Source organism: Theobroma cacao, chromosome 4, assembly GCF_000208745.1.
Source record: "Theobroma cacao cultivar B97-61/B2 chromosome 4, Criollo_cocoa_genome_V2, whole genome shotgun sequence".
Classification (NCBI taxonomy): Eukaryota; Viridiplantae; Streptophyta; class Magnoliopsida; order Malvales; family Malvaceae; genus Theobroma; species Theobroma cacao.
The window spans coordinates 30606731-30630950 of NC_030853.1; the positions used below are offsets into that span (position 1 = coordinate 30606731).

Genomic DNA, 24220 nt, shown 5'->3' on the forward strand with positions numbered 1-24220 from the left:
GAACGGAGCAAGGAGGGCAGTAGGAGGAAATGACCGAAGATGGAGGAAGACAGTCACTGTTTGACCGAAAGAGAGCTTCCTTAAATACTTAAAACGAACCGTTTTGCTTATATTTCGAACGCAGCGTTTCATTAACTTTCGCTTCCACCGTCACCATCCTTAATAAACCAAATCTTCAATGCTCAAATCCCCGCACTGAAAAAGAGGAAAAGAAAAAAAGGCTTTCTTTTTTTGGTTTCCCTGGCATTAATGGCTTCCTCACGAAATTGAACGACGACGTTTGGTGAAGAAACATGGAACCGCAATTCTCGAGGCCCCGATCGTACGGACCGCCTACGCACCAGCAGCAGCAGCAGCAGCAATTGAAAATGACGATTCCGCCACTGCCACAGCACTCCGACAACGACCGGAGCAGCAGCGAACTCCGCGCGGTCGATTGCAACCTTAATTCCCTTTGCGAACACATCCAAATGGAAGGTTTCAACGGCGGTTCATTCTCCGACATCGTCGTGAATGCCATGGGATCCACCTACCACCTCCACCGCCTCATACTCTCCCGTAGCTCCTACTTCAGGTCCTCCGAAAAAACAAAAAAAAAATCAAGAATTTTGAAATAAAAAAAAAAACCTAACTCCTAACTTCTCACTGATTAAACTCTAATTTGATTCGGTTTTAATCAGGAACATGTTGCACGGGCCTTGGAAAGAAGCCAAAGCTCCGATGGTGACATTGAACGTCGACGATAACAACGTTAACGGTGAAGCGATCGCGATTGCGTTGGCGTATTTGTACGGACATCATCCCAAGCTTAATGATAATAACGCGTTTCGCGTTTTAGCTGCTGCTTCATTTCTTGATCTTCAGGTCCTTAAAAAGATCGAATTTTTCTTAATTTTTTATTTTCAATTTTATCATTTTGCGGTTATTGAATTAAATTATAGTTTTTTTAATTTTTGGTATGTGAATGCAGGATCTATGCGCTATATGTACTGATTTTATTATATCTGAGCTGTGGACTTCGAATTTCTTAGCATATCAGGTTTCAAACGATAATTTCTCAGTTTCTTTTATTTTTTTATCCCTGTTTGTGTTTTTTGTAATTGAATTTTGGATGTAAATTTAGGTGTTTGCAGAGAGTCAAGATTATGGGATACATGGAGAAAGGGTGAGGAATGCTTGCTGGGGCTACCTTTGTCAAAGTGGTGCCATGGAATTGAAAGAGGTAAAGCAGAAAAGGTTCCATTTGTGGTGTTTACCAGCTCACATTTATGTTTTCAGCTATGATATTTTGACTAAATTGTTGAGGAACTAACAAGAACAAGAGAGAATAAAAATTTAATAAGCCAACATTTTCCTTCACTGTAGGTTAGTGGTGGATGTTATTTATTAGCATAAATTTTTTCATGTAGCAGCCTCACTAACTGGTCACTGGTTTTTGGCATCATGCATAGGTGCTACCTAAACTTTCATCTCAGACTTTACATGCATTGCTGACCTCTGACGAGCTGTGGGTACATAGTGAAGAAAAACGGTAAGATGTGTAGGCAGCCAGTAAACTTGGGTTTTGTGGTTCATGTTTATACAGTTGGATGAACCAGTGTTTTCATTTTCTATCAAAAGGTTTGAACTGGCATTGCACACGCTCCTCTCAAAAGGTGCTTTCTACAAGACTGAACATTCTGATCAAGGAAATTCCTCTCCTGAGATGGCAATTGGCATTCCTCCTGAGTCTTCTAAAGCAAAGGGAAAAGATTTAGTTGATAGCTGTCCTGGTAAGAGGTTGGAATCTGAACTGGGATGCCTCAGTTTAAAAGGTGACCTAGAGCATTGTAATGCTGCTCAGAACCTCCTTGTGGAGCTCACCGAATGTATGGTTGACATCCAGACTGGAGTATCTAGCTCTGAAAAACAGGTGCCGCAACCTAAATATCCTCAATCAGAGCCTATATATCCCTGCAACATGGATCAGTCTTCATCAATGAATAACTCATTTTCAGATGCAGAGGGGATAAGAACTTCATGTTCATATGTTGAAATGCCAATTGGTGTTGGAACAAGTGGATTGGGGGCCAGTGGAATGGCCATGGAGGGACCATCTGAGGAAGGCTCATGCTACCATTTGAATAATGATAATTGGCTTGCAAGTGATCAATCAAGGAATTGCTCTTCTGTGGACTCCTCCTGTAGTGGGATCATGTTGAATGATTGGGGAAGATGTGGCATGGCTTCTCTTTCTTGGGGTGGCAGGGTTGTGGGTAAAAGACAGGTAAAAAGCTATGCTAAAGGGAACTGCGGGATTCGTGGTGAGGAGTACGATGCTTTTGTCAATATATTTGAAGGGGGTTCTCTTCTATATTGCAACATGTCCTTTGAGGAACTTTTGAATGTCAGGAAGCAACTTGAAGAGTTGGGATTTCCTTGCAAAGCTGTGAATGATGGTCTTTGGCTGCAGGTTTGTTATCTGTACCCATTTGTTTCTATGTCTGTTATATCTTGTGCTGTATAAGGAATACTTTATGAAGGTTGGATAAAATCAAGTCAATAACTATTATGGTACTGGTAGACACAATTGGTATTGATGATTAGGTTTTGGGTTGAATCTTGGGAAGTCCTTGAATCTGGTTGTTTTTGAATAATCTGTTTATTGGACTTTTGAAACATGGCAAAGACTCTGCTGTTCCTTTTCTCCTGGAAGTTTGTATTTTGCTTCCTTTCTGATAAAAGCATTCACAATTCTTACAAATTGTTGCCTCTGCTTCTGGCTTCAGTAAGGATTTTCATTGTATTTGTATGGCTATTATGTAGATGCTATTAAGCCAGAGGGTGCAAGAAGTTGGGGCTGACACGTGCAAAAATTGCTGCCTCACTAGTATGCAATGCGCTTGCAGGCAGCCATTCGGGTTTCCACACGGAGTAGCTACTACAGGCTATTATGTGCAAGAGCACGATCAAAATCATCTTACTGGCAACATTGGAAATGTGTATGTGGCTGATAATAATCAAGGTGAAGGAAGTGGCCTCTTTAGGCCAGTAAGAGTGCATGTCAGGGGGCCTATTGATGGACTTGCAGGTATTGGACGTGGAGCTACATTTGTTCCTGCCGCTGCATGGCCTCCAACACGATTTGTCTTTTCCCGTGTGCCCTTTGGTATGGGCAACAGAAATGGCCAGCAATCTCTTCCCAATGATGATTCAGAGGCTAGAGCTGACCATAATGGAGACATGTCTGGTGGTGGATTAACCGCTCTGGTTGAGTTAAGCCAAGGAGGAAGCAATGCCACTAATGTTCATGGAGAACAAACAGAGAGGAGTTATGAGACAGATCTGCAAAGCAGAGTCCCTGTAACTTCTGCTGCGGCGCCAGCTACTAGTGGGATTGCCGTGCAGATGCTCGAGTCACCAGAACATGCCATTGGAATTGAATGGGAGAATGCAACTAGTTCTTCTATATCATTGGACATGAAAACCCCTCTGAGTCACTTCCCTCCCTTTCGTTTTGGGTAAGTTATCTCTGTTTCATATAACTATTGGTTTGCCCTTTGTAATTTGAAAGAAGCCATGCAAGAGCTTCTGTAGACTGCAGAGGTTTGCTTATACAATAATGGTGGAAATTCTTCTACTCAGTGTCTTACTTGAGCATTATTCTCTTTATTTTGAGGATAACATATTATTAGTAGTACATTTTACCTCTAAGTATTAGTAGGATCAACATTGTTGATCTTGTTTTGAACTCATGATCAATTCTTATGTTCAATGAGAAGCAAACCACATTCATTTGAATTTTAGGGTGCCATCTGTTCTATACTGTCCCTGTTAAATCTGTCAATCTTGTGTCAGCATTTCTCCTTTTCTTTTTTGGTACTTAAAGGTTGAAGAGCAATTCTGATACATGTTCTGTAAATCATTTGCTGGTTACAGGGTTGAATTTGAAGATGTTCACAGGCTTGGTGATGGTCAAGTCAAGCACTCTCCAGAATTCTTTTATGCTGGTTCTTTGTGGAAGGTAGTTGAATATGAAGATCCTTTCAGAACCTCATTACTGATTCAGTTTTGCTCCAAACCTGTCTTATTATCTCATATAATCCAAATATCATTGGTAGTATCTCTAATAATACATTCGGATGAGTAATTTGGAATGAGGGTTTTTTAAAATGTATCAATTCAAAATAACATCATTTCCATATCCTATGTTTGTGTGAAGATTTGAATTAAGATCTACTTCAATTTACAGGTTAGTGTTCAGGCCTTTAATGATGAAGATCCTCAAGGACGCAGGACTCTAGGTAATCTTCAATCAAGGATCAACCTCCAGAAGTTTTTATCCTGTGTTTTTCAAGGTCACTATGATGATTTTGCGATTTTGTTTTCTTACCCATTTTTTTCCCCACTTTAGGATTATTTCTTCACCGGCGGAAGGCTGAGATAACTGACTCTCTCAGAAAGGTCAGCCCTCTTTTGCCAAATCAGAGCATGAGATGGTCTTTGATTTGCTGTTTAGGTCTTGGTGACCAAGAATTGGTTATTGTTTGATTAAATTAAAATGTAAGCAGAGCTTTCCAGTAATAAGAAAACATCTTGTTTTCAGGTTCACATGTATGTCGATTCTCGTGAAAAGGTGACCGCCCGGTATCAGGTAAAGAAACATGTTAAAGAAAGAGTTCCAACCCCATTTTGTGTGATATCATCCATAATAATAATATGCAAAGCTGTTACATTTTGCAGTTGATTTGTCCATCAAAACGAGAAGTCATGGTGTTTGGAAGCTTCAAACAGAGGGGCACTCTCTTACCAAAAGCTCCCAAGGGATGGGGCTGGAGGACAGCCCTGTTGTTTGATGAGCTGGCTGATCTTCTCCAAAATGGGGCCCTGAGAGTAGCTGCTGTCGTGCAGCTTGTGTGAAAAATCAAACAAAAGAATGTCAGCATCTCATCTAAAAGCATAAACATGCTCACACCTGTTTTTCCTCTGTTTCAGATGCCAAAACCTCACATCCATCATCATCCGGTGCAGTTTTACTGATAATCAAATGTAATTCTTTTATGACCAAATATTATTTTTTATTTTTCAGAGTTATTATTTTATGTAAATCTAAGTATGATAAAAGTGTAGAAACAACTCCTTGTACCACTTCCCAATGGAATCAATGCTGAATTCAAGAATTTATGCTATAAAAGCCGCAAACTAAGAAACTTTTTTTTTAATTTTTCCCCTCTTCCCCGAATTATTATTGTCCTAAAAATGCATTTATTTATTTATTATTTCGCCTAAAGCAAATAAATCCTTCTTATTGGTAAAAAAAAAGGGGAACAAACAATAAAAAATCATTTTTAAAACGGCTGTCCCCTCCCGACATAAACTTGCACAAACATAAACCAGAAAACGCACCGTACCAAGTTGTTTCCGAGTTGTTTCTTCGTTGTGCCGCGAAAGCAAATGCAAAAGTTCCAAATCCCATTTCCAATCTCAAGTCCTTTCAACTCTTCAACGGATTCAATCTGTTCTTCCTGTTTAGATCCCAACTACAGCGCCAGCAGCACCACCGGATAATTCCTGCAAAATTTCCCAATTTTTGCATTATTCATCGTCCATTTTCCCCCTTATTTTGTCCACTTTGAAAGTACTTGGTTCTTTTCAGTCTCAAAAAAAAAAAAATCCTATCTTTTTATGGGGTTTTGATATATTTCTGTCTTTCAAATTCTGGGTATTCCAGATTTCACTGCAAAAACGGTTATTCTGGTTTATGAGCTTTTAGGGTTTTATAAAAACCCTAACCTCCCAAATGTTTTCTTTTGGTTTTCTATAAATGGGTTTTGAGTTTTTAGGGTTTGAAGTTTGTACATTTCATCAATGGGTGCTTTAGCAAGTAATCGGAAACGCGGTGGTGACGAATATTTCAATTTCAATTTCAATCACAAAAACAAAGCCCTGTATGCAAATTCCCCAGATTTTCAATTTTCTAAAAAACCCAGATTTTCTTTGATGAATCGAAGCCCAGAAAAAGCAATTGTATCCTCTAGCGACACCGTTTCGAGAATCTCTCGTTACCCAGAAGCTAAGCTTCCTTTCCCTAGAGAAGTTCACGCCCCTGTTAGACACCATAAATTTGGGTTATCAGTTTTAATTCCTAATCAGGATTCAGTTAAAACTCATATGATGGGGAATGTTTTGAGTCGTAGATTAAGTAACGCGAAAAGGCAAGCTTTTGATGTTTTGAGGTACTTTAAGAAGGAAAAAGAAGTGATTTTTGTGGAGGATGATGATGAAAAAGAAAAAGAGGTGGTTTCAGATTATTTTAGTGTGGAAGAAGTTGAGGTTATTGAAAAAGGGAAGAATAATGTGGAGGAGGAAGAGAAGAATGTTCAGCCATCGTCTTCATCTGTGGTTACTGAGTTGAATAATGGGAGTTTGAGAGTGGAGAATGCGTTGGATATGTTGTCATTGAATAATGAGGTTGCTGATGTGTCTACTTTAGAAGCTTATAGGAAGTTGCTGGAGAGTGCAGAGAGGAGAACTCCCAAGTTGAAAGATTTGGATTTTCAAATTGAGTTGAATGAGAAGCGTAGAGCTGCACTTCAGGCATTGCGACCGGAGCAGAAACCAGAGGAGGAGCAAGAAGAGGTGAAATTCTTTTGCCTGCTTACTTTTAATTGAGTTGCATTGTCTGGGTATTGTATTTTGAAGAATTTTTGTTGCTTCTAGAATGGAATAAAAAGTGTTGTGATTTGTTTAGAATGATTGGCATTAACGTCATCGAATTTCAGGTGGTACCTCGTGAACCTTTTACCCCCCTTACAGAGGAGGAGATGGCGGAGGTTTCACATGCTTTTTCTACAAAAAACTGGTATTTTATAATGCATGTGTTGGTTTTTGATTATTTGACTGGATGTCACTTGTGCTGTAACATTGTTTGTGCTTGCTTTTGCAGGAAGAAAATATTGGTCTCTCATAAGAACTCAAGCATTGATATTAGAGGAGAAGTTTTGCAATGTCTGAAACCTGGGGCATGGTTGAATGATGAGGTTTGTATTCACTGGAAGGATTTGTTAGTTGTCAACATGCAATTACAACCTACTTAGCTAATAATCTGTATTTTACACACGTCTATTTTTTTTTTTCTAGGTTATTAATCTCTATCTTGAATTACTCAAAGAAAGGGAAAATAGAGAGCCAGAGAAGTTTCTCAAATGCCATTTCTTCAACACCTTCTTCTATAAAAAGGTAGTTGCTTGCTCTTCTTCAATTTTAGCGTACCTTAAACTTCCTTAAACTTTGCTCTTTCATGTAAAAGTCCTTATAGCTATCATTTTCTCAACTACGTTTCCTTCTGAATTGTGATGCTCAGTTAGTAAGTCCGGAGAGTGGCTATAATTTTAGGGCTGTCAAGAGATGGACTTCACAAAGGAAGTTGGGGTACTGCCTATTTGACTGTGATAAAGTACGTATTTATCTTTTCTTTGTACAATCATTTGTTTTGCATGATTGAAGATTGTATTCATCCTTGAATCAATTATTCTACTTTGCTTAGATATTTGTCCCCATACACAAAGACATACATTGGTGCTTGGCAGTTATCAATAACAAAGATCAGAAGTTCCAGTATCTTGATTCACTAAAAGGAAGAGATGCTAAAGTGCTGAGTTCACTGGTAAGATTTCCGGTGACATGTTTTTCTCTTTAGATGTCATGTTATTTTGATGCATGTAATTAATTGATTCAAAGTGCATTATGCAGCTTAAATTTAAGTGGATTTGGAGTTTAAGATCCTGTTACCTGCAAGAGTCATTTCTCTGCTAGTTCTTTATGTTGTAAACCTTTATTGTCTAATTCATGATAGTAGGGCCCAGCCAACCCTTCCCGCTCTTCCCCCTACAAAAAATAGAAGAGGTGTATATATATATATATATATACACGAGTTTTTGGCACCTCTGTAAAACTTGTTTTAATGTCGATTGTATGTGCCAGGCAAAATACTTTGTTGAAGAAGTGAAGGACAAGACTGGAAAGGACATAGATGTAAGATCTTGGGAACGAGAATATGTTGAAGACCTTCCTGCACAGGAGAATGGGTGTGTATTGGAATACCTGCTCCAGCCATGTTTTAAGGATCAGTGTTAGAATACTTATTCTTCTTAAGCTTATTGCGTGAACAAATGAAACTGTTAAGTAATTTATTGTGCAGTAGCTTTATAGGCATCTGATTCTCTTTTTACTAACCCTTTATGGCAATTGGTTCCAAATTTTTGATGAGCCCATAATAATGAAGCATATTACAGTTCCTTCCACCTAGGGTGCTCATAATTAGTATATTATTAACTATTACATGGGCCTTTTCTATTAAAATTCAAATTATTTTCCTCAAACAACTTTCTTTATGTACAGGTTTGATTGTGGCATGTTTATGTTAAAGTACATTGACTTTTATAGCAGAGGGTTAAGGCTTTGCTTTGACCAGGTATGCTCATTGAGAATAATTTCTTATGCTTGTAATTCTCATTATAAACCATTTGCTTCGTGTGATTAACGTCATGGTAGTCAAGTCAATAGTTATCTGGATTTAAAAACTGTTGATTTGATTTTTTCGTTGAACTGAGTTGTGATTTTCCATGCTTCTGTAGGAACACATGCCCTATTTCCGATTAAGGACCGCAAAAGAAATTTTAAAATTGAGAACAGAATGATTGAAAGTGTGAACACGCCGCAGCACCCAGAAACGAATTTGCAATTGAAACATCTTTCGGGTATTTTTATTTTTATTTTATTTTTCTATTTGTATAGGTATGCCTCCTTGTCTAGTTTGACTACTGAGAAGGCTTTTTACTAGGAAATTGGAATGGTGTGCAAGAGTTTGCTTTTTCTGATCAGAATATTCAGGATAATGACTTGGCAAAAGTATGATCGAGTTACTTTTTAACTGTAAATGCAAGCCATGAGAATGTAGGGCACAACTTTCTCAAAGAGTTTGTCTTGGAAGTAACAGGTTTTTGTTTATATCTTTTTCCAGATGCCATAAAAAAGGTCTCTCTTCTTCTTTCTTCTACCATCTCCCCCTATTTCCCTTTTATACCACTTGTGCTTTGCTTCTTGTTTACAGCTTTTGAGCTGGAATGAATTTTGTAGTTTCGACTTTTCTCACATGAAATTTTATATATATATATATATATTTCTGATTGTTAACTTTTTGCAAGAATAAAAATTATAAATTTCCATTATTAGTAATGAAATTTGCACAATGTAGAACATAGAAGTTTTATGCCAAAGTTGCTGCTCAGGCAGTCTTTATCAACGAGTACATAATATTTCAATAAATTGGCAAGTTTGATATATTCAAAGACATTCATATTTCTTAAACTAGAATATTACATGCACAAGGTGATTCTTTTCGAGGTGAGAGAGCAGGATATAATTTGGGAGTACAAATAAACAAATGTGAAAAGGGGAAGAAAAAAGAAGCCCTATTTTCCGAGTATCTCCTTGCCTAGAAATCAACATTCGCCTGTCACCATTTAAACAGCAACAGAAGAAAGGCCACAAACCCATTTCAATCTCTCAACAACAACACATCAGATTCATCTAGAAATAATACATTTTTGACAATTCACCCCCTCACCTAAGAGATGCACCCCAATCCTCCTTGTATGAGCAAGGAAACACGCATGTGAACAGCAACATTGATGCCTCTGCAAGAAGGAGAGACCGAGATCTGTGGAATGCTGATGAAATTCCTCTCAAGACCTTAAAAACAGCTCCAAGCATCAACTGCCAGAACCGAGTTGATTCGGTTTAAGGGACAAATTTATCCGTCCATAGCAATATTTTTAATATAAGTGACCACCGTGACAAATAGTGCCATAAAGATATACATGAGAGGAAATTACAGAACAGGATCTGATGGAGTAACGGAAGCGGAGAACAAATTCACAAATTGCTGCCTTAACGAGGAACTCTCTTCCGACTCAGTATCTCCTGCTCTTTCAGTCGATGCTGGAACCTGGCAAGGCGAGCTTGAAGACTCACCAGACCAGCAGCCTTGCGTGAAAGCACAAAGCTCAACTGGGTCACGTAGTTGTCAATGAGGCTGCCTGGTTGGTCCACCTCTGCCAATAGCTTCATTTCCTGTAATATAGATGCAAAACAGGATGAACAGTGGTTTAATTGGTGTATGAAAATTTGAAAAAGTAAAAAGCTAATTTCTCCAGCTTTAGGCATGTACTTTTCTTTACATCATTTGAACAGTAGCATAGTTCAGGCGGAGCATGACCCAAAAAAAAGAACTTAAATGCACCAAAAAAGTAGTTCATCTTTGTGCAAATCACCAATGTGCAAGGATGGCAATCTCAATTCATCGCTGAGTATAAGGAATGCACTATAGTGCCTCACAACACAAATACTCAACTACAAAAAAAAAAAATCAATCCCTTCACCACTGATCGAGTGCAAGTTTACTTACTTCACGAACAATCTCCATCGTATCCTCAATTTCTTTTCTGTGAGCAGCAATTAGAGCCTCTTCCTCCTGCAACAGACCAAAAGTATACACAGAATGAAGAAAATCCAGAAAGAAACCCTAATATGATAAAACAAAATGAACCACACTGACGGCCTACCTCAAGTATTGCATTGATATTCCCATCAGTGGGAGGCTCAGGATCATATTGTCTATGTCCAACATTATTTGTGTTGGCATTCGCCTGCCTAAAGTTTGTAGTGGACAAATCAGATCCCCCTCCATCTTTCTTGACCCAGTTTCCCATCTTCTCCGATTTTTCTTCTCTAGTCACTTTTCTACGAGGGGGTGACACCTTCTGCACCTTCTCTTCTGTATCAGCTGAATTTTGAGAATTTGATGAGTAAACTCTTTGACTTGTGGATCCACCATAAGAATTATTCACTTCAAATCGCTCCCTATCCATTGGGCCAGAAGCCATTCCACTTTCCTCCCTCCCATTGAAAGGGTAACTTGATGCAAAAGTTGAGTCAACAGTATGAACATCTTTCTCTATAACCCTTCGACCTGTATCAACAACTTTTACTTCCTGTTGTCGCTCATAAACATCTTCTACATCTGCAGTAGCTGACAGAGAAGATGCTGAAGAAGCATCCTTATTACTTGGTGGTAAAGAATTTACAGCCTGTTCCTTTTTTGGATTACCACTTTTAGATAGACTTTTGACCCTGTTGATTTAGATAACAATAATCTTCAATTAGTCAACAAGTACAACAATATAATCTAATGCAACAAAGGAAGTCCTTTTTGTGGAGGCTCATCATAGGAACAAGCATACCTATCAGCATATCTCAGGGTATTGAGAGTGTGTTCACATGAACCTGCATTTGGAGAAATACACGAGATCATAACTGTCCTTGAGTTGCCAACAAAAGAATCACGGAGCACTTCAGTTAGTTTGCTCCCACGAAATGGTATATGTATCTGGTCATTGTCCAGAGCACGAATGCACTCCTTAAGAGCCAAAAGACTCTTATTAATTTCTGCACCCTCAATCCTGGCAATGATCCAAACAAGTGATATCAAAACATGCCAAAAGTAAACCAGGTGCGGAGAAAAAGATAACTTAAGACAGTAAACAAGCTGACAGATAAAGCCACCCCGTATATACACTTTTGGAAGCAGTTTCTGCAGCCATTTTCTCCCCAAAGAAAAACTCATACTTACCTAGTTTGCCGGTCATTGTCAGTGGTGTCTGCACCTCTTTCACTGCCAGCAAGATCAATAAAAGAAATCTTTCCCACAACCTTCCCACCTTTAGACTCATTCCCATCATTGTTCCGCTTGGACTCTTTTATCTCAGGGTGCTTCTTGATGGCAAGTTGTAAAATAGCATGTGACCTTGAAGATTCTTCATTCGCACCAGTAGATCCTGTGCTTCTAGCAGCATTTCCCCTCTCAATGTATTCCTTCACAATTTGCACGTCTGACACCTCAAATTCTTGCAGACCAACAATGCAGACTTGTTGTCTCCCATCTTCTCGCATACAAAGTTTCCTATTGGAGGACATTTAGATTATTCAGTTATCTAGTTGTTATTAATGTATATATGCATCAACATGCACACCAGAAAAACATATTGGAAGAGAAAATGTGTGCTTGACATAGGACATATTGTGCTTAATAGACAGTCAGACCAACAAACATTTCAAAGTCATTACACATCATAAATCAATCAGGTATGTTTGACCAAAAAAGGTTTATCAGAAAAAGCCACATAAATAAACAAGGAAAGAATAAGAGATATACTTTCTATCACTCAGAAGGTCAAAGAGTTTTCCACCATATATCTCAAAATAGCTAAGCCACAATTTAAATCTCTGATTACGATAAACTGGCTGATGCAAGTATCTAACAAGGTCTTGTACAGCTCTGAGAGGTAATGGTTGCATTGTGAACGTCTTACCACTACCTGAAATCAAAAATATATTCCGCAAATCAAATTAGCAAAAAGCTACTTAACTATTAACATCCAAATAAAATTTTCCTAGAAGTTTTGAGCACCAATAATGAACCAAAAACTACCACTTCAATCTTCATGTAAGAAATATAGTCTAGAAGAAACTGAAAGGAATAGATGCCTAGCTGCTATCCAAGATGAATGTAGGCTTTGGTACCGAAAAATTTTCCTTTTAACATGAATAAGCTTCACACATACAAATATAGAATATAATATAGCACCTGAGCCATTCAGAAAGAAAAATTCAGGAACTCTATGCACCTGTCTGCCCATATGCAAAACATGTGGCTTTTGTTCGTTGAAAAATGGTGGGTATAATTGGCTCAACTGTAACACGATAAACCTGTCAAAGCAAACAAGAGATGAAATCAATATTTTGGTTTAACAAATATATCAGCACAGAGCAGACGAACTTTGGTCATAATATACTCAAAACACCTGGATAACCAAATTTAATAGACAAAATTATTCAGGAACAACGTTCAGATAACAACAAGGCAATAGATTTCAACTAAGTATTACCTCATCATTGCTAACATGCTCATCCAGAACAGCATCAAAACAGAACTCATGCTTCTCTACATACGCTGTCAAGTCCACCTGTCATACAACAATTAAAACAGATATAAGAAATGACATATCAAACAAGCACCAATAGTGACACACAGTAACATCACATTAACTTCCATTAAAAAGGGGAACCAACCTTTAGCTTTGGTTCATGGACAGTCAAAGCATTCTCACTCACGCTTACTATATCATCCTCCTTCCGAGAAATCTCCTTCTTGTTTAATGGTCTTTTCCGTACCTTATATCACATGTAAGACAAAAATTTAGCTTTACAAAAAATTTAAAAAGCGAGGCATATAACACTGTGCTATGAACATGCATGCATACATGCATCAACCCTGCCCAGATAAAAAATAAAACACAAAGGCAGGATAATAATGCAAGGAACAAAGACACTAAACAGGAGAACAAACTATAATCTTAGCAAGGAAAGAAGGTTGTCCCCATATCCATAAGGGTGAGAGAGGCAAGAGAGAAACGAAGCACCATGACTAGAAACCAACATACCACAACTTTAATCTTAGCAACATTGTTTTCCCTTGTGCCGATCTCTTTTTCATTGACAGAGAATAATGAAGCAGAGGCATCTGCATTATTTTGCTCTTTTTGCTGCCGGCTAGTTGTCACATTAAATTCATTTTCGAATGCTTTGTTAGCACCAGGCATGAATGGCGATGGCTCAAAAGGTTCAGATATAACATGCTGCAAATAATCAAGTCAAAATTTATTTCCAAAGGAAAAGGACAAAGATGCTATGACAAACTTAAATTAAAGTAAATTTTCAACTAAATTTAAACAATATCCAAAGAGAATAACAACCAGAAAATATCCAGCCATATCACCACAAAAATGAAAGAAAAATAATAAAGTTGCATGTAACTGATCTAACTTCAAGTGATAAACCATTGTGAAACTCTCCTGCAAAGCTACATGCAGGGCCCTATAAGGCTATAACCATACCTCAGACAGAAGCTCTGTATCATCCATAGCATGAAGATCCAAAAGCCCAGCTCCAAAATCCCCCCTGAACTCTGGAGAATAGAAGCCATCAGATGTAGCCGGCCCTCCTGAGCTTTGGGCAGTTGGTGTGTATGGCTCCAACCCAGATTCCCCATTAAAATTGAGGTTCCTCATTAATTTGAATAGCCTCTGCTTCTCTTCTGCAGATTGTGCTCCATAACCCTTTGATAATGTAATAGTAACTTCTCATCATCTCAGAACGTGAAAAATAAACCCATTTAAGTATACAAAGTAACCACACCAGGAAGTATTTAAAATATGGATAGATCATTTGAAAGGAAATAAAAATTGATAAACTCATGGGAAAATAAGGAAACAAACATCACAACAATCAACTAATCATGAACACTACAAATTTCTTGAAATGCTCATCACCCTAATTGTCAATACTAATAGTGAATTTTGCATAACTTCATTAAAAAATTAGATACATTCCATCAACTCAGCACAGAATATTAATCACAATAGACAAACTTCAAAGAACATTTCCCTTAATGAAAATGCAAAAGCCACGAGTGTGATCACTGAAAAAGTTCATCAAAATGACAATCTAAACTAAATTTCAAGCAAATAGAAATATACGTTAATCCAATTCAAATTGCATGCATCTGAATTGAGCAATAACAGTTAACATTTACTAATCCACGATGACAGAAAATTAATATACACGTGGAAACTAAAAGCAGAGCGTTCTTTACCTGCATGAGAAGATTGGGAAGAAGGCGTTGGTCGATGCCAGTAGAAGCCAAGGGAGAGGCCAGATGTTGCAATCCAGCAGACTGCAACCACCGCGCCATAACGGCATCACCGGCATCGCCGGCAGGACCTGCATTGTGCAAGGACCCTCCGCCGGCGGCGTGATCGTAAAGCGCCGTCGCTGCAGCATTGCTTTGCTGCATCTGGCCACCCATGTGGCGCTGCGATCGCCTTTGCGGAGCCAATTTTTAAGATCTGTTTATCAGCGCTACCACAAAACAAAAACACAAAACTCCAATATCAAAATTCACAAAAAAAAAAATAATAACAATAACAACAAAAATAAATCAAAATGTAACTGAATTTCACTTACAAGGAGGAGAAAATCCAACTTCCAAGAAGAACATGAAAGTGAATTTCTTCGGAAAAAAAAAAAGTGATTCCAATAACCGTTCAATTTCTTAACCCTATCAAAACAAAATGCCACTCAAAATTCAGACATTCAAACTTCTTTATTAATTAAAAAAAAAAGAAAAGAAAGCAAGAAAAATAAACAAATAAAATTACCAGAAATGGGGGAAAAACTGAAGAAGGACGTCGCCGATTCGAGATCTGCGATCAGATCTGAAAGAGAAGAGAAATAATAAAAAGCTGAAACCCTAATTAAATTCAATCGTACGGTGGCTCTGATTTTTTCTTTTTCTTTTTTTTTTTTTCTTTCTCTGATTAGAAATGAAAAATAAAATGCGATGAGAATTGAAAGCCGAGAGAGAGAGAGAGAGAGGGTGAGCGGTGTTTTCCTTTTTTATTTGTATATAATATTCCTTCTACTTTGGTTGAAATCTAGAGAGAGATAGAAAGATCGATACTAAGATTATATAAATTTTATCATTAAATATTTTGGTGGGTTTTCTTTTTTAAATTTATTGGAACGGCTATGTTGAATTTATTGAATGACTTAAATGCCCTTGCTTCTGCTCAATGATATTGTCTTTTTCCACGGCTTGGTGACCGAAATACCCTTAACGGTTGAAGTTTGCTTCTAAGAAAAGATCATGTTTGCTTTTTGTGTTGAAATTTTAAATTAAAAAAATAATTTAACATTTAAAAAAGTCTTTTCAATTATATATAATTATTCAAATATTAAGAATAAAACAAGAAAGAATTTTTTTTTTCAAAATTAACTAATGCTTGGACGGCATCCTAATTGTTTAATACGTTAATTATGATTAGTAGAAAACCTAATTGTTTTTGTTTTTGGTTTTTTTAGGTACAAACACATGTGTTCTTTCCAAGCAAAGTCAGCATCATTAAAAAATAGTCCATCTAGTTCTTCAGTTTTCACATGCCACTTTCATCATAACTCGGAGCTAATCTCTATCAATTAAAATAAGGAAATGTTAACCATTGGTTTTTTTGGTAGAGTTTCACTCAACTTCATTGCCAAATTGGTCATTTTGTTGGTAATTTTATTTGCTTTACGATTGAATTATTTACGATGAGTTTTGTTGTTAAATAAATTTCGTTAACGAGTGTTCATAATAAATAATATCTTTTCTTGATGGACTTAAATTTTTTACATTAATTATCGATTACGGTGTTTAATATGAAAATATTATAATAAATAATTTTTTGACTAATTTTCAAATAGTACTTTTAAAATAATCATTAACAAAACTCTATTAAACTTGTTAACTTAGATCTTGATCTTAAGTAATACTCGAAATTTACCCAAACTTGAAATAAGAATTAAAAATTTTACTCAAATCCGTTTATAATTAAATATAAAATATCTAAATTCTATGTTATCGGATCAAGTGCTTGTGGATACCCAAATAAAATCAATCCGTTTACGTCCCTAATCCTGCGACATTGTTTTCATGGTATGAACTGCTAAATTCCAATGCCCCGAATTGATAGTTGTGGAATTATTGTAACACAGAAGAGAAAAGTGGCAGGAATCACTGAAGCTGTTCCACCAGGGTGGAGCAAATTCCATGTGACACCCATGCCACTTGTTTCAATCATGTTAAACAAAACTGTATACAGGAGTTTTGACACTGCTGGCTCTGAAACTGATGCCACCACCAAGCATCTTCTTCCTCACCCCCTATGCAGCAACAAAGCCTCACCCATCTGACTTGATCTATCAAAAAAACAGAATCCCCAGTCCCATCACAATCAACATTTACATTTTTCTGGAATGGGTATTGCACTAACATACTCTTTGAGGTCTCCAAGTGGCTAAATAATGTAAATACTTATGATGATTATGGGTACAATGATTGCCAAGACAAACAAAATGGGAAGAAACAATGATGACAACAATGTAAAAATAAAAAATTAGAAACAAAGAGGTTGTATTTTACTAAGTGAAACTTTATGTGATAACAATAAAAATTCCCTTTGAAAGGCTTCATCTCCCTTCTGCTTACTTGGAGCCTAGGCAAAAATTAGGGTGTGTTGTTTTGGTCATGGGGGCCCACATGGACAAGAACGATGGCTGGTTGGATCTCAAGGTGGGCCAAACCCCCCACAGAAGAAAAACCTTTTTCAATTTCTTGGCCTAACCCATCCTAACTTGGAGTACACTTCTCTTGAATAATAAAGGGCCCTTGCTTTAACTTAAAGCATGTGAGGGTGAGAGATCTAGAGATTTATTAAAGGGTTTAGTCGATTTTTTTTTCCCTTTTTGAATTAAATTAGCTATTTACCCAGATTTTGGGTAATTAGTAATTGATAGATAGGCAAATTAATCTTTTACTATTAGATGTTAAGAACCCCTTTTTTTCTTTTGGTGTTGTATGGCAGCAAGTCATTAATCAAATCAATGATGATAATTGAGGTTTTGTCTGAATGCCAGCCATATGTTTTCTAAACCCATTCTTATCAACTTATCACCTAGTTTTGTTTGACTTGCTTGGGATAGATAGAAAAAAAAAAAAAAAAGAGACGGAATAAGTATTTCTTTATATACATATTTCTAAAAATATGATTTTAATTTAAAATTTTAAATATATTTAATTTAATGATAAGTGTACCTATCTCATGTTCGAATAATTACATTAGATTTTTTGTTTCTAAATGAAAAGAAAAAATTATTAACATTGTGAATTTGCTATATAGATTGAGAGTTGAGACATGGGGGTCTACATGAATCAAGCAATTGCAAGTAGAGTCCAAATTATCTAGCTGCCAATTAAGGTTCAAAACTCTCCTGAAGAACAATTATGAGAACAGCAATAATATTATATCATATAAGGTTGTAAGCCTTACTTGGCCTTGTTTCTAGTTTTTCCACAGCTTCCATAATTGAACCTTGAGTGATGGATTACTTAGGTTGGACTATGCTGAAAGGTAATCATCTATGGAAACTGTATAGTAATTCGGAAACCGAGTCCATGGCGGCAACAACCTCACCAAAGTTGCGAACAGTTTGACCAGTCAGGCAGTTACCGAGCCGCTTCGACAAGTTTAAAACCCAGCAGCAACTCGCTCGAGTCCATTTGTTTACAGAGGAAGAAAGGCTCGAAACGATAAGTGAGGGTGTTTCAGGGGGGGTGTTGAGTTGTAACAAAATGGTTCAAGAGAGACCAACAATGCTGGTGGCTGTGGACGATAGTGCGCACAGTGAGTACGCCTTGGAATGGACCCTTGATCACTTCTTCACTTCTTTTGGCTCCAACCGTCCTTTCCAGCTCGTTGTCATCCATGCCCGACCCCTTCCCTCTTCTGTTATTGGACTTACCGGACCTGGTAGCATATTGTTCTTCACGTCTGCTTATTACACTTGGGTTTTGGGTTTCTTTACGTTTGTTAGTTCGGATAACAGTTGACCCTGTTCAATCAGATCGGTCTATTTGAACAAAGATAACTTCAAAAACAAATGTGGTAACTTTCTCTGGTGCAGCATCTGCGGAGGTTGTACCGATCATGAAGGTTGGCATAAAGAAGACAGCCACCATGGTCAAGGAGAAAGTGAAGGAGATATGCAGGAATAAATCGGTACATGACCCTTGCAACCTGATATTTTTGGTATTTCTTCTTTTTCATTTTTCCCTTGAATATAATGAGAGATAGTGAAGATCTTAAGTATTTTCCTTTTGAGTGTGCAGTTGAGTGATGTGAGAGTGGAAGTAGTGGAAGGTGATCCAAGAAATGTGGTGTGTGAAGCTGTAGAGAAATACCATGCAGCAATCTTGGTACTGGGAAGCCATGGATACGGAACTGTGAGAAGGTATTAACTCCATTTTGATTTTAAAAAGGTGGAAGAATGACTACATTTACAGTGATTCTCTGCTTCAACAAATGAAGAAATGCAAGTAGTTCTGTTCTTTTCTTTTGAGGGGTGATATTTGATTTGGTGTTCTTTGTTTCCTATTCCACATGCAGGGCCATTTTGAGCAGTGTTAGTGACTACTGTGCTCACCATGCTCACTGTTCTGCAATGATTGTGAAGAAGCCTAAGCAAGAGAACTGAAGCTCAACTCTGTTTTGAATTTTCCCTAGAAGCTTCCAAGCATTCTTCAAATGATTCTTTGATTTTTCTTTTCTCCTTTTTTTTTTATAAGCATTTCAATTTCGCAGGGGATTGATTTCTTTTAAAGTAAGTCAAAGTTGTTTGGTCATTCTTATTTATTGCTCACTTCAGATACCAACGAAGTTAATGAAGCTTTGTCAACAGAAGCAACACGGTGGGGCAATACTCCTTGCGTTTCAAATTCTATAGTTGACTAGGAGCAGTTCCACAGCAAACAAAGGGCTTAGAAGAAAAACTATTCCAGACATTAACATCGAATAACGCCTTGATCCAATCAGGCACCCGATGATTCCAAGGTTTCTCATTAGATCCAACAAACATGGCTGATTTTAAGGTTTCTTCACCTGTCATGTACAGAGATATATAAATGGAGTTGAAACTTAAATGCTGTCAAATCTCTTGGCAAGGTTGTGCAAAAATCATTCCCAAAGACCACACCAATTAAATTAAGAAGGGTAAATAGAACAATGATATAAGTTATTAAGTCATCCCATAAGACCGAAAACATTCCATGACCAAGAAAACAACAGTTAAACCAAAACGGCCAGTCTAGCAGTACAAAAGATAGAAAAGAAGGCAAGAAATAATAATGAAGACTAGAACTATAGCAGGCGCTTCTGCCTCAAACTCAGCACTTGACCTCCTTCAATGCATAAGCAAAGTACAAAAATGTTGGATCAACAGCACCATCCTTGTAGTAAGCAAACACCAAACAGCCATCATCATGCATGCTCTCTCCCACAAAACTGCAAACAAAACAAACACAAACTTCAATTTCTTTACAAAAACTGAAAAGAATTCCTCAAATACAAGAAGAGTGCACTGATCAGAAGCACTCACAATTGAAGGTCCTTAAGCTTTGAAAGCAAAAACTTGGTTGCTCCCTCAATGTGTTTCTTAAAGGTTTCAGCCTTCTCTCCTTCCAACTTGGGTGTCAAATTCTTAATAAGCCTCTTCATGTATGTGACAAACTGCTTCTTGTCGAAAGGAGGTTGCTCCTGCAAGCAATACAAATACATTCTTCACAATCTAGCTCAAGAATTGAAAACCATGAATTGCTTTCAAGAGTAAAAGCAAGCGACCAAGCAACCAACCTGAAGCCTAAAAGTGTCAACGATGTCGACAACCTTCACAGCTTGGTCATCAACACCCTCATCCTCGTCCCCATCTTCAGCAGAAGGATTGGCACCAATGTCAACATCAACAGATCCTTTCACAACCCACTACAAAGCAGAAAAAACAGTTAAATTCTCCAATTCCCACGACAAACAATCTAAAACTTTAACACAACAAATTCCAAAAAAATACCAACCTTTCCCTCAACTTCCCACAGCATCCCATTCTCAATTTCCTTGTATAGGAATGAATCAGAAAGAAGCTCATCGCCTGAAAATCAATTAACATAACAATTAAAAACAAGTCAACAATTCGCTCAACTCAACTCAACCCCACAAACTTCAACACAATTGCATCAATAAAATCCCACAACATACACCCAAGCATATGTTAAAGATCTGTAAATTTTTAGCCTTAAAAAAAAGCCAAGATCATGAATTTGAACACCCAAAGGCTAAAATTTGTCAATGTTAATTATTCTGCTCAATGGGATTTTTAATAAAAACAAAACTGAACTTTCCTAAGTTAAATCCAGATAGAAACATATCCAAGCATCAAACGAGGAATAAACACAGATCCACAATAAAATCAATCAAAACCCAAAAAGATTTCTTACCGCAAAGGAGATCCTGGTAAACCAACATGATTGCAGTCTCTCTCTTTGAGAAATCGAAGCTAAGTTAAAGACTTTTGAGCTTGAAGAGAGAGACGCGATAGGCGACGAGAGAGCGAGAGAGGGCTTGAAGGAGATTGGACGATTTCTATTTATAGGCGAGGGTTTTGGTAGAGGTTCTGGGCTAAAGGCTAAAGCTAAGCCGACTATTTTGTTTTGCCCTAGTTTGGCAGTAGGGATAAGCATGTACTTGACCTGGATAGGATTTGCTGATGTAACTGTTTGCCACGGATTCTATGTGTGAATAAAAAAGTACTGGACCTGTTGATGGGTCGACCGGCCCGATCCAGTCAACCAGCCCAATCTATGTTTACATAGAGTTTGGACTATCATTTTTGAAGCCTCGCCCAATTTGATGTTGAATTTTCTCTGTTTTTTTCTTAATTAATTTATTAATATTTAATTTTATGTGTAATTATATAGGCTTAATAAGTTTTAGTTGAAATAAAATTTCATGAATATATGGTCAAGTGACAATTCAAGTTGTGTGAACTTGCAATTATAATTGTTTGTGTAAATATAAACATAAAATTACTTTTTACAAAATTATAATTGGTAATTTATTTATATGATTGAATTGATTTATATTTATTAATATATATAAATATGTGATTGATTTAATATAAAAAATATTAATTTTACCAATTGATTTTAAATTTCATTTTCTCTTTCTTGTCTTTCACACAATTATCAAGATTCGTATCTTGTAGAGTTATTTGATTGTTGAATCTATTTCTAATTTTGTTGTAATCTTAATATTTGTTTCATGCACTAATTTGGATGCTTTGAATATTCTCTTTCATGTGTTTGATATTTTACAAAATTACTTTACTAATATATAATGAAAATGACCGAGTTTAATATCACTCTTAACTTGCTATTAGTAAATTGAGTTTATATTTTTTTTAACTCGAATGATTTTCAAATATTCTCTTTCACGCTTTTTATATTATACAAAATTACGTAAATATCCTAACTAAAAAGGAAAGATATCTTGAACCATTAAATTATAATTGTTTTACCATATTTTATGTTCAACCTTTATAAACTCACTATGATCTTAAAAATCATCCATTTTCTTTTTATCTTCTTACTTTTGTTGAGAAGAACTTCTAAGCAAAAGATCTTCAATCCACTTTTCAATGCATTCTTCCATATTGCTATATTGAAAGCGCCTCTATGTGCCAATTTTTTCAAGTTGACGATAATTGGGACATTGCATCACACTAATCGAGTTAAATGCAGAATAAATGCAATCTGAGAAAGAAAAAAAAGTAAATGCACAATGGGAATTATACTATATCGACTTTGTATTTAACGTGACTGATTTGGTGCAATGCTCCAATTCTCAACAAGTTGAAAATGGCACATGGAGCGTTTTCAATATATCAATATGGAAGAACACATTGAAGAGTGAATTAAAGATGATATAGAGGAGTTTTTATGGTATAATCCTACGGTAAGTAAACAAAGATTTACATTATGCTATAAATATTCACTATAATTCATTTTAGCTATGAGAATTATTTGGTGAACAAACTATCTATGTCTGTCACAACCTGCTTTAGGGGTCCATGATTGGCATAAAGACCTAGATGGGTATAGCCCTCTAAATTCAAGTAAGTCTTACATTCATTCGTTAATCATAAAATCATGCAAACTTTAAACATTCATCTCATAAATAATGTAAACTGTGGAAAGGCGCCATCACATCATTATGGAATACTGTTGCCTCATAATGTGCAGGGTCACTCATGTGCATATATCATAACATTTCAAAACATTGGAAATCATGTCTTTAATCATGTACTTGCACCTCAATGCTCAATTAAGCCCTTGGACTATAAAACATAAATTAGCAAAATATGCACAGTGTCATGAAAGGTTACAAATCTATAACATGTTCAAATTCATAATATAAATGTAAATAAAGATTGACTCATCAGCAGAACATGAATTGATCTCTAAGTTGCATGTGGTTGCTAAATCACTTACCAAAAAAGAAATGGATTACGTTTCTGTGACACGGACGACTAAACAACAATTACTGATCTACAACAAAAATATGAAAAATTAACGTATTATTTGGAGGAGTTTCTACGATATAATCCAAAGGTAAGTAAACAAAGATTTTCATTACTCTATAAATATTTACTATAATTCATTTTAGCTATAGGAATTATTTGGTGAGCTAACAATTTTTATCACTATTAATTTTCCTTCTTTGATCTATCTTTTTTCCTTATAATATACTATAAAAGTAGAGACTATGATATTTTCTCTTTCACTCATTTTCTATTATACAAAATTAATTAAATATTTTGAATAAAAAAAAAGATATCTTGAACCGTTAAGTTATAATAATCTAACCATATTTTACGTTCAGTCGTTATAAATGCACTCTAACCTAAAAAATTATCCATTTTTTTCTTTTTTTTCTTTTTTCGAGAATAACTTCTAAGTGAAGGAATTCTTTCACATGATTATCAAGGTTTGTATCTCGTAAAGTTATTTGATTGTTGAATCTAGTTTATAATTTTATTGTAACTTTAATATTTGTTTCATGTATGTAGATTTTATTAATTTGGATGATTCGAATATTCTCTTTCACACATTTAATACTTGACAAAATTACGTTACTAATATATAATGAAAGTAAACGAGTTTGATATCACTCTTGACCTGTTATTGGTAAATTAAGTTTATATTTTTATTAACTCGAATAATTTTCGAATATTCTCTTTCGCATATTTTTCTATTATATAAAATTACTTAAATATCCTAAAAAAAAAAAAAAGATACGCCAAACCTTTAGGTTATGATAGTCAAACATATTTTAAGTTCAGTCGTTATAAACCCATTCTAATTTTAAAAATCATCAATTTTCTCTTTCTTTTCTTATTTTTGTCAAGAAGAAAGCGAAAGATGAAGTCGCACGATGGTTCAATCAAAGTTGTCGGACGCATCCTCCAAGCAAATTGAACGACGAATGCTCGACCCTTCAGCAGCTTCCACAACAGAGCACTCGCTCAGTCTCTCACACATAGACACAATTAGAAAAGCTTCATTGGGCAAATGGTCTGATAACTTGTAAGCGAAAGAATTCTTCCACAAGATTATCAAAGTTGGTATCTTGTATAG

At 36.3% G+C, this 24220-nt stretch overlaps 5 protein-coding genes across 6 annotated transcripts; 3 read left to right on the forward strand and 2 right to left on the reverse strand.

Annotated features, from left to right (window-relative positions):
- On the forward strand, positions 193 to 5173 carry LOC18603508. Its single transcript, XM_007035534.2, has 12 exons — positions 193 to 574; positions 681 to 864; positions 971 to 1039; positions 1124 to 1222; positions 1452 to 1531; positions 1621 to 2452; positions 2806 to 3500; positions 3919 to 4003; positions 4232 to 4283; positions 4394 to 4443; positions 4586 to 4633; positions 4723 to 5173. Exons 1-12 carry the CDS (start codon positions 294 to 296, stop codon positions 4897 to 4899), a joined length of 2652 nt encoding a protein of 883 aa, XP_007035596.2. The 5' UTR covers positions 193 to 293; the 3' UTR covers positions 4900 to 5173.
- LOC18603509 (ubiquitin-like-specific protease ESD4) lies at positions 5340 to 8990 on the forward strand. 2 transcript variants are annotated; one of them, XM_018119431.1, is made up of 9 exons: positions 5342 to 6618; positions 6762 to 6841; positions 6926 to 7019; positions 7120 to 7218; positions 7343 to 7435; positions 7526 to 7645; positions 7963 to 8066; positions 8380 to 8452; positions 8616 to 8990. In XM_018119431.1, exons 1-9 carry the CDS (start codon positions 5848 to 5850, stop codon positions 8676 to 8678), a joined length of 1497 nt encoding a protein of 498 aa, XP_017974920.1. In that variant the 5' UTR covers positions 5342 to 5847; the 3' UTR covers positions 8679 to 8990. The 2 variants fall into 2 exon arrangements, with proteins under 2 accessions (XP_007035599.2, XP_017974920.1); XM_007035537.2 differs by lacking the exon at positions 8380 to 8452 and having other exon boundaries at positions 5340 to 6618.
- On the reverse strand, positions 9297 to 15481 carry LOC18603510 (kinesin-13A). The gene is made up of 14 exons (XM_007035541.2): positions 15318 to 15481; positions 15124 to 15217; positions 14753 to 15018; positions 13995 to 14216; positions 13542 to 13736; positions 13171 to 13272; positions 12987 to 13064; positions 12726 to 12807; positions 12254 to 12416; positions 11672 to 12001; positions 11283 to 11501; positions 10605 to 11172; positions 10448 to 10513; positions 9297 to 10113 (listed from the first exon to the last, which is right to left on the reverse strand). The coding sequence occupies exons 3-14, from the start codon at positions 14963 to 14965 to the stop codon at positions 9931 to 9933; spliced, it is 2421 nt and encodes an 806-aa protein (XP_007035603.1). The 5' UTR covers positions 14966 to 15018; positions 15124 to 15217; positions 15318 to 15481; the 3' UTR covers positions 9297 to 9930.
- On the forward strand, positions 18245 to 19231 carry LOC18603511 (universal stress protein A-like protein). Its single transcript, XM_018119432.1, has 4 exons — positions 18245 to 18506; positions 18661 to 18755; positions 18866 to 18987; positions 19143 to 19231. The coding sequence occupies exons 1-4, from the start codon at positions 18329 to 18331 to the stop codon at positions 19228 to 19230; spliced, it is 483 nt and encodes a 160-aa protein (XP_017974921.1). The 5' UTR covers positions 18245 to 18328; the 3' UTR covers position 19231.
- LOC18603512 (translationally-controlled tumor protein homolog) lies at positions 19702 to 21170 on the reverse strand. The gene is made up of 5 exons (XM_007035543.2): positions 21023 to 21170; positions 20603 to 20676; positions 20385 to 20513; positions 20131 to 20288; positions 19702 to 20036 (listed from the first exon to the last, which is right to left on the reverse strand). Exons 1-5 carry the CDS (start codon positions 21048 to 21050, stop codon positions 19919 to 19921), a joined length of 507 nt encoding a protein of 168 aa, XP_007035605.2. The 5' UTR covers positions 21051 to 21170; the 3' UTR covers positions 19702 to 19918.

Bases quoted from the DNA above. Each gene is read 5' to 3' on its own strand.
- LOC18603511 (XM_018119432.1), top strand. From the start codon at position 18,329: ATGGTTCAAGAGAGACCAACAATGCTGGTGGCTGTGGACGATAGTGCG. The intron at 18,507-18,660 runs GTAGCATATTGT...TCTCTGGTGCAG, and splicing joins TATTGGACTTACCGGACCTG to CATCTGCGGAGGTTGTACCG. The intron at 18,756-18,865 runs GTACATGACCCT...TTGAGTGTGCAG, and splicing joins AGATATGCAGGAATAAATCG to TTGAGTGATGTGAGAGTGGA.
- LOC18603509 (XM_018119431.1), top strand. From the start codon at position 5,848: ATGGGTGCTTTAGCAAGTAATCGGAAACGCGGTGGTGACGAATATTTC. The intron at 7,436-7,525 runs GTACGTATTTAT...TACTTTGCTTAG, and splicing joins GCCTATTTGACTGTGATAAA to ATATTTGTCCCCATACACAA. The intron at 7,646-7,962 runs GTAAGATTTCCG...TGTATGTGCCAG, and splicing joins CTAAAGTGCTGAGTTCACTG to GCAAAATACTTTGTTGAAGA.
- LOC18603508 (XM_007035534.2), top strand. From the start codon at position 294: ATGGAACCGCAATTCTCGAGGCCCCGATCGTACGGACCGCCTACGCAC. The intron at 1,040-1,123 runs GTTTCAAACGAT...ATGTAAATTTAG, and splicing joins CGAATTTCTTAGCATATCAG to GTGTTTGCAGAGAGTCAAGA. The intron at 2,453-2,805 runs GTTTGTTATCTG...GCTATTATGTAG, and splicing joins ATGATGGTCTTTGGCTGCAG to ATGCTATTAAGCCAGAGGGT.
- LOC18603512 (XM_007035543.2), bottom strand. From the start codon at position 21,050: ATGTTGGTTTACCAGGATCTCCTTTGCG. The intron at 20,677-21,022 runs GTAAGAAATCTT...ATTGATTTTCAG, and splicing joins TTACCAGGATCTCCTTTGCG to GCGATGAGCTTCTTTCTGAT. The intron at 20,037-20,130 runs GTGAGTGCTTCT...TTTTGTTTGCAG, and splicing joins AAGCTTAAGGACCTTCAATT to TTTTGTGGGAGAGAGCATGC.
- LOC18603510 (XM_007035541.2), bottom strand. From the start codon at position 14,965: ATGGGTGGCCAGATGCAGCAAAGCAATGCTGCAGCGACGGCGCTTTAC. The intron at 14,217-14,752 runs GTAAAGAACGCT...ACATTATCAAAG, and splicing joins TTCCCAATCTTCTCATGCAG to GGTTATGGAGCACAATCTGC. The intron at 10,514-10,604 runs GTAGGCCGTCAG...GGTCTGTTGCAG, and splicing joins ATATCAATGCAATACTTGAG to GAGGAAGAGGCTCTAATTGC.